The sequence below is a fragment of the Rhopalosiphum padi genome, chromosome 4 (genome assembly GCF_020882245.1).
Source record: "Rhopalosiphum padi isolate XX-2018 chromosome 4, ASM2088224v1, whole genome shotgun sequence".
Classification (NCBI taxonomy): Eukaryota; Metazoa; Arthropoda; class Insecta; order Hemiptera; family Aphididae; genus Rhopalosiphum; species Rhopalosiphum padi.
In genome coordinates this window covers 37,405,690-37,413,855 of record NC_083600.1, presented here as the reverse complement: position 1 = coordinate 37,413,855, position 8,166 = coordinate 37,405,690, and the positions used below count along the sequence as shown (strand labels likewise).

The 8,166-nt window shown below is 30.5% G+C and overlaps 1 protein-coding gene across 3 annotated transcripts; it reads right to left on the bottom strand.

Moving 5' to 3' along the window:
- Window positions 1-1,372: 1,372 nt before the first annotated feature.
- LOC132929164 (cyclic AMP-responsive element-binding protein 1) lies at window positions 1,373-7,951 on the bottom strand. Of its 3 annotated transcripts, none has more exons than XM_060994307.1 (8): window positions 7,754-7,951; window positions 6,705-6,819; window positions 6,475-6,618; window positions 6,191-6,308; window positions 6,030-6,119; window positions 4,281-4,412; window positions 4,116-4,209; window positions 1,373-3,531 (listed from the first exon to the last, which is right to left on the bottom strand). In XM_060994307.1, exons 2-8 carry the CDS (start codon window positions 6,792-6,794, stop codon window positions 3,384-3,386), a joined length of 816 nt encoding a protein of 271 aa, XP_060850290.1. In that variant the 5' UTR covers window positions 6,795-6,819; window positions 7,754-7,951; the 3' UTR covers window positions 1,373-3,383. The 3 variants fall into 3 exon arrangements, with proteins under 3 accessions (XP_060850290.1, XP_060850288.1, XP_060850289.1); XM_060994305.1 differs by having other exon boundaries at window positions 6,472-6,618; window positions 7,754-7,945; XM_060994306.1 differs by lacking the exon at window positions 7,754-7,951 and having other exon boundaries at window positions 6,472-6,618; window positions 6,705-7,747.
- Window positions 7,952-8,166: the final 215 nt, after the last annotated feature.

Below are 8,166 nucleotides of genomic sequence, written 5' to 3'. Positions count from 1 at the left end.
AAACGTGTCACAATTTAATGTGAAAGACGAATAAATAATGAATAACTATTACTTATACCTTATTGTCGAAAATTCGTTCTTCAAATTTCAAATATTATAATTAAACATTGAGTCAAATTATTTCAATTTCATAATGGAATGCCGAATGTTACACTGAGAATAGCCTACTTGTAAGTTGTTAGTCTGATAACACTAAATGGTTTTCAAAAATATTACAAGATATTGCTAATAATTGAAATAAGAAAATCAAACCATGTTTTTATAAACAAGCCAAGTTTAGATATTAATAATTGTTACCTGAAAAAATTTAAAAATCAGGTCTTGTTTACAATCGCCCTTAAGTTGATAAGACCCTAATATTGTATGTAGGTTCATGCATTAAATTGTATTTTATTATATTTTTTTTGTGAATAATTCTAGAAATAAATTAATCATAATTACTTGATCAAAAAGTAAGGGAATTTTAATAATTCAAGTCTATGTTTTTAAGAGAAGAAAATATATATTTAAGATTCGTATAAAATACTAATTCGAAATACGATTGTTTTGATCGACTTGCGCGGTAAACGTGGTTGTAGGTCATTAGCTCTCTAGAGATCTAACAAATTGATTTCGATTTATTTAAAATCTACAATAGTACATTACTAACCCGTTTTTAACTTTTTGAATAATCGCGAACTATTTAAAATAAATTATGTGCTGCTAATTGTACATATTACTTGAAAACATATCTGTAAAACCGGGTTGATTACACGGTTTATACAGAAAACACTAAACCAGCGTTTCCCAAAGTGTGTTAAGGTTCCACCAGATGTATGTGATTATTGAGAAAATTATTTTATATTATATTTGGATTATTAATATTTTTAAAAATTATTACTTTATATCGTTTAAAAAAAGCGGGTTCCGCGAAACAAACTATTTCTCAAGGGTACCGTGGTCGTAAAAGTTTGGGAACAGCTGTAGTATTCACAGTGAAAAAGCGTAGTAACAGCTGTTTAATGTTAAAGGTATATGTACAACATTTAAGAATCAATTTGATTAATAATACATTTAATCTATCCATTGCCCATTTTGTTCTGTGATTCATCAAAACACAAAACCCAACTCTACTCTTAAGTATTAATTTTTTTTTTTGATTATCCTTCTGAACAATTAATACTTTTAAGTTTTAACTATACCTTACAATTTACTACAGCTTGTTACACAATGTGTATACGTTTAACTCGTTCAAGTATTCAACACATGCAGTTTTTGTAGTATTAGTATACTGGATTTATATTCTAAATTGCAGAAAACAAAAAATTTTGAATTGATATAATGATAATAATATGTATGAATGTATGGATTATCAAGATCCATAATCGGACAATATTGAAATTACTTTTTTATTGATAAACAATTAAGATTTAAAAAAAAAATGATTATAAACAGTCTGTTTGAAATTTTAGTTCTATTTGACAGGGGAAAACGCAGGAATAAGTTTTTAAAAATGTATATTTTATTCTTGCGGGAAATTTTGAAATAAATAAATATTTTTTTTTTTGTTTTCCAGATATTTCTAAGAGGATTAACTCTCTCCCCTGCGTTCACCTTTGCCATTCAAAATAACATTTTATTTGAACTAAGGAAAAACACTAATAAAACTAAATAGGATTACAAAAATAATAATTATACAAGTTTATAAGTAGATATACCATAACAACATTATCCCTTTATCTAAACAAAGATAAAACAAATTAAGAATAACAAAATAAACAAATAAATTATAATATAAATTAGTTATCTATTTAACAAATTTAGAATAAATAATCAAAAATCTGTTTGATAAAAATTGGTTAATAGCTTCATTATCTTTGGTTTGTTTTCAAAGTTTAGATTGAAGAAATTCAACCATTAAGTCTACATTTATATAAACAGTTGTAACCATTTTAAACTTCAACGGATTTTTTTTTTTTATCAAAATAGTATTAAAAATATTTATCATTATCATATCATATATAAATATATACATGAAACATGATTATCGATTATACACCATACACAATATTTAACAAATTCATAATATATTCATAAATAATCTTTTTTCTAATAGACAACAAATTTACATTAAAAAAATTACATTTTTATGCTCAATTTACATTTAAAAATAATAATAAAACAAGTCTAAAAATAACTATATACACTAAACAAATTAAAGATATCTAATTTCTACCAAAATATTTTATTGTTCCATTTTAACAATTATACCGATATATATATTTATATAATATAGAATATGTATACAGAAAGAGGTCTTCAACTTTTGTTAAATGATAAATGGTAGTCAATTCCAATATTAACATCAAACAGGGGATAATTATGAACTAATTTATAAAACTAAATAGTTAAATCCCAAGTTTTATTTAGATAAAAAAAGTTTTATAAGAACTTGGAGATAAGCAATTAGTATCATTATTGTGGAACATTATCGTTGTTTAAGCTGTTTCCAGCATAATATTTTAAATATTAATAAAAACTTATTTTTATTTTACAAATAGATGAAATAAATTAAATAATTAAATCAATCTCTATTTTTGAAACATTAATTTTGTTTCCCCTGTAAAATATTATTAGTTAACACCCTTTTTTTCAACAAACTGTAAAACTCATGAACTGATGTCTATAAAATAAAATTATGGCAAATATCAATGCTTAAAAAATGGTAATACATTTGAATACATAAAATAAACCAACCTATTTATATATTCATATATATAATCTATATAATATATACCTATATCTTAAATCGAAATAACCATACAGGTAACTTAATATTTTGAGAATTGTATATATAAAAAATAGTCCATTCATTTATCATAACCAAACCTGGATAGTACATTTTAACAAGTAAATTTAAGGAAAAAATAATTTTAATTTAAACAAACCCCATAATTACCACATAAATTCTTTTGTTTGACACTTAAAAAATGTAGCCAACACTAATTGTAAAAAGAAACCCCCTTTTTAATTTCAAATTTCACAATATAAAATTATGTAACTGCATAGATTATATAAAAGCTCATAAATTCTTTGAAAATATATGAACAAAAATTACTGTGATGTCATGTAGTTGACAATTATGCACTAAAATAATCGTTTACACGGAATTGGCCACCCATTTAACTGCACAATTGACCCTTTAACTAATTTTTTGGATTTTAACAAAAATAAACCATTTTTAAAAATTACTTAATTCCAAAAACATAACCAAAAGATTTAAACATATTATATAAGTTAAAATGAGCTTACAAGATTTTTGAAAATATCACGTTAAGCATGCAATTTTGGTCATGACTGGTACTTTGTTTTCTCTTTTAAATTTGAAGGTTCAAAAACTATGTCTATTCAGTCTTTGTTTGGCAATAAAGTTCTTTTAGCGCTTTTAACTCTTCAATAAGTGCTTTATTCTGATTTTCTAATACAGATACTCGGTTTTCCAAGCATTTAATATATTCTTTCTTTTTTCTTCTACATTCTCTTGCTGCTTCCCTGTAAAATAATATAAAACATAAATTACCTTAGCCATAATTTATTGAACAAGGCACAATTTTTATACTTTTAAGATATATAGCCTATAAGCACAAAATAATAATTATTATTATTATACCAAAATCCTAAATAATGAAGAGCGAGGTAGTATATTAAAAGAATGTAAAATATTGAATAATAATAAAATATAGATGAAGTTTAATATGCTAAAAAAGCCTATGAAAAATTCATCAACAGCAATATAAAATATGAAATGAGAGAGAACAATGTGTTTTTTTTTATCAATCATTATACTTAAAAAGAAGTATTGGCAATTTCACTATATATGATGAAATATTTATTGACATGAAAGATACTTTGACAACATAAATTACAATTTGACTAAGAATACATTTTATATAAATATGCGAATATTATTATTAAATAATAAATATAATTTAATATTTAGTATAGGTCGCACATTAGAACAGTACCCAATGTACTAATCTCAACTAATAAAAATCTAAATAAGTTATGTAATACTATTTACGTGAAAGACAAACAAATCATTATGTGGAGTACTAATAACTCATAAAATTAATTACCTATTTTTTAATAGTCTCATTTCACGTTTTTTAACTTGGTCTTCGGGTACCAAAGAACTTGTATTTAAAGTGGAACTCCCTCCTTGTGTAACAACTAAAAAATATTTATAATACATATTTAAATAATGCTAATTTAGACTGTTAGTATTGTATTTAACAATTTACCAGGTACGAAAAATTGTCCATCCTGACTTGCATACTGCAATATAGTACCACCAGTAGAAGTTGCATTTGACATTGTTAATGTTGGCATATTATGCATTTCACCTTGGCTATTTAACTGAATTGATCCAGGAACTGAAATTATTATAAAATACAACAGTGGTTCAAAATTGTTTAGTAATAGTTCAAAATACTTAAATATTATGAGCCTACTACAATTTATTGTATAGTAATGTATACACTATATATTATATAACAGAAAAAAGTGTGATTATTATATGTAAGGTTTAGATTAAAAAGTAAATACTTAAAAAAAAAAAATGATGAAAAGATAATTCTTATATACAAATGTATTTTATAAAATTTTTGATGGAATAAATTTTATTTTCTCTTTTCTTTCATATTTTATGTTAAATTTTTTATATATTATATTTTAATACAGTAATTTTGTACATATTTATAGGACTTGTGAAGACATTACATAATAAATGTTATGACGTGTGGAATAATGTACTAGAAAGAAAGTGCCCACTGAGTCATTATTGCCGATAGACATATCAATAAAGTACTTGTCAGAACTTATTAAGCGTTTATCAAAGTACCTATATTACCTATAGAACCTCCAAATAAAATATGTTTTTAATGAGTAGATTTTATGTCAGTCTTAAGTCAAGTCATCAAATGACATAATTGGTAATGAATAATTGGTATTAACATATATATTTTTTAATTACTTAATTTGACATACAAAATGCATTTTCTTCATATTTTAAGTGTTTTTTTTTTATTATTATTTATATTTCTTTAAAATCCAAATCCTTAATATAGGTAAGTAATTTAAACAATTTTTTTGTAATGTTATATTTTATTAATGTCCATTTAAAATCACATATTAGTAACTATACATGTTATATGTGTATTATATAATATTTAAATATGTTTAGTAAGTATAGTATTATTAAGTCATAATACATATAGCTATAATATAGCCATACATAATTCTCTATGTTAGATACAATACTATTAAATAATAAATACTATGTACAATTTAAGAAATCCTATAAATACCTACTATATCATTTGTAATTATGTTTAGAATGTAATAATATTTTTTAATTTAATATGATAACTGATAACATACCCGCAGCTGTAGCCTACTCAACACTTAAATGTAATAATGTCTGTTATTTTGTAATATGATCTAATGGAATGTTTTAAAAACAGTTTACCGTTGCACTTAAAAATCACATTAATAAAAAAGTATTTTTTAAGTTACAGTTAACTCCAATAAAATTAACAGTGATATGGATTTTAATAAAAGTAAATCATTTTAGTAGATAAGATTTGTATTGTGAATTAGGTGTTTTATTAAATGATTGAATTGTTTAAATGTGTCATGACACAAATAAGATTTTAACAATTGATTGTTTTATTTTTGCCCACTATTCTTCTATACATATATTGTATATCTACTGAAGATTTGTATTATTATTATTATTTACTACATACTAAACATATTTATTACTTATGACAATTTCACACTAATAAAACAATAATAATTTAATGTCTTTTATTTTTGATCAATAAAATTAATATTAATTTCTGTGTTTATTTGTAAGGACAAAAAAAAATATGTTTTTAGACTATCATCTTATAATCTATAGTAAATTAAAACTCAACTAATCCAATTCAAAATATTCATATATTATATAATATATCTAATATTAATTTGTTACAAATACATTAACTCACCAGTTTGGTAATGAGCAGACAGTGAATTTGAAGATAATTCGCTGTCAAGATTTGAATCGCAATCTGAACCAGATGATTCAACTTTTCCGCCTAAACGGAAAATGTAATAGTAATTATTTAATATGTTTGGAAACATACAACACGCGGATAGATCAAACAACCTGCGATATCATTCAGGATCTTCCGATAAGACGGCCTTCTTGTTAAGGCATCGTGGCGTCCTCTTTTGGGGCTATCCTCGTTTGCTGATAAGCTTTCATCACTACCAGCTTCAACAACCTTGAAAAGCAATGAAAGACGTAATTATATTATACTTTAATAAGCCAACAGATAACAAAACAATAAATAACAATTTCATACAAGCACACTCGATTTACAACATTTCAATATGAAGAAATGATTAATATTATCGTTATTAATTGGACAATATAAAATATACTACTACCTGAAGAGTTTGTATATTTCCTTGAGGGGTTTGTATGACTGAATTCGGTTTGCTTAACAATATAACGTTGCCTTTGGTGAGCATGGTGCCTTGCGTTGCAGTCTGGATGACTGACTGTTGGTTCGCTTGAATGACTGAGTGCACCTGTCAACAGTTATTTACCGATATGAGAAAAACAAATACACACCATCAGTACATGCAAATAACGCCGTTTGACGTTGACGACTTACCGACGTGACGACAATCGGACTGCCGGTACCCTGTGAGACGAGGGCGTCAACTGAACCGCCAGTCCCATTTTCTTCTACCATACCGTCCATAACACGATCAGATCGTCGTTACGTCCTACACAAACGAATAAAAACAACACTTGATCATGACGAGCACAAACCGTTATGGTCGAAGGTGGCGGTGTGAAAAAGGCCTACACGACCACAACAGCCGCAGTGCAGGGACGATTGCCGCGCGCGCGTAAGACCATACGCGATAATGATAATATAATATAATACGATATTACTGTAAAAACGATCGGTCCGTCCGGTGTCCGGCCACCGGTAGACCCGCGAAATAAAAACGATACGCTCGCGGTTTGTTTACGACGTTTTAATAATAATTCGTTTTCCGACGTCGCCGGCCCGTCTCCGCGGGTATCCGACATCGCGGCAGGTACAGTGCCTCTCGGGTAGGGGTAAACAACGGAAATAAATAAAGCGTCTCGACGACAATAATAAATAAACCGACGGCGGCTGTGATAACGCGCGCGCGGATGATTGTAAAATTTCGCGGGCCGGCCGTCGCAATAACACTGTAATCTACGTCGTCGCCGGACGGACGTTGGCGTGCGGAACATGGTGTGCGCGTAATATGTTGTTGTTGTTATTATTTTGTTATTATGACGATATTTATATTGATGTTGTTGTTAATGCGAAACGCGATTTTTCCGTACCGCCGGAGGAGTACGCGGTTTTTCGGCGCCGTAGACGCCGCGGAGATTTCGTCCGGACGGCAACCGCGGAAAACGGCGAAACGGCGGCGTTTGACGACGAAAACGACGGTCGGACGGGCAAAATCGCGGCGACCGGGTGACAGTGAACGTTAACGCAAACGATAAAATCGTAACGGCGACGCGGACGGACGTCGGACAGCGGCGGCGGCGGCGGCAACGACGACGACGACGACGCCGAGAGAGATAGGTACGGAGGAGACACACGGGAGTGATGACAACACAACGAGGTATATAGCGAGCGCGCGGCCCCGTAAGCCCGCCGCCGTTACTTACCAGCAGTCACAATGTTACGTCGTACGAGAGCTTGGTCCTGCGATCCGACTGGCCCGAGCGAGTGCTACGTAGCAGCCACGTCAAATGACGTCTGACGGTGGAGTGGGGTGCGGGCGGCGCGCACGGTATTCTGCGTCATCAAAACAGGAACACGGCGGCCGCGCCGACCACGCCGCGCCCTCACCGCCGCCGACCACCACCACCGCGGCCGAACACGCTGCCGCCGCCTCCGTCACGATCGTCGTCGTCGTCCGTCCGTCACCGCCGCGCGCGCCGCCGCACGCCGTCGCGCGTAGCGGCGCACGGGCGGCGGGGTCGCGGGAGCGAGGCGCTCGTCGTACACCGCCGCCGACGATCGACCGGCGGCACAGGCGCACCACCGCGGCCGCCGCCTGCCCACTTATGCGATCTAC

Bases quoted from the DNA above. Each gene is read 5' to 3' on its own strand.
- LOC132929164 (XM_060994305.1), bottom strand. From the start codon at position 6,794: ATGGACGGTATGGTAGAAGAAAATGGGACTGGCGGTTCAGTTGACGCC. The intron at 4,210-4,280 runs GTAAATTGTTAA...AATATTTTTTAG, and splicing joins TGGACAATTTTTCGTACCTG to TTGTTACACAAGGAGGGAGT. The intron at 3,532-4,115 runs GTAATTAATTTT...ATTATTTTACAG, and splicing joins ATGAGACTATTAAAAAATAG to GGAAGCAGCAAGAGAATGTA.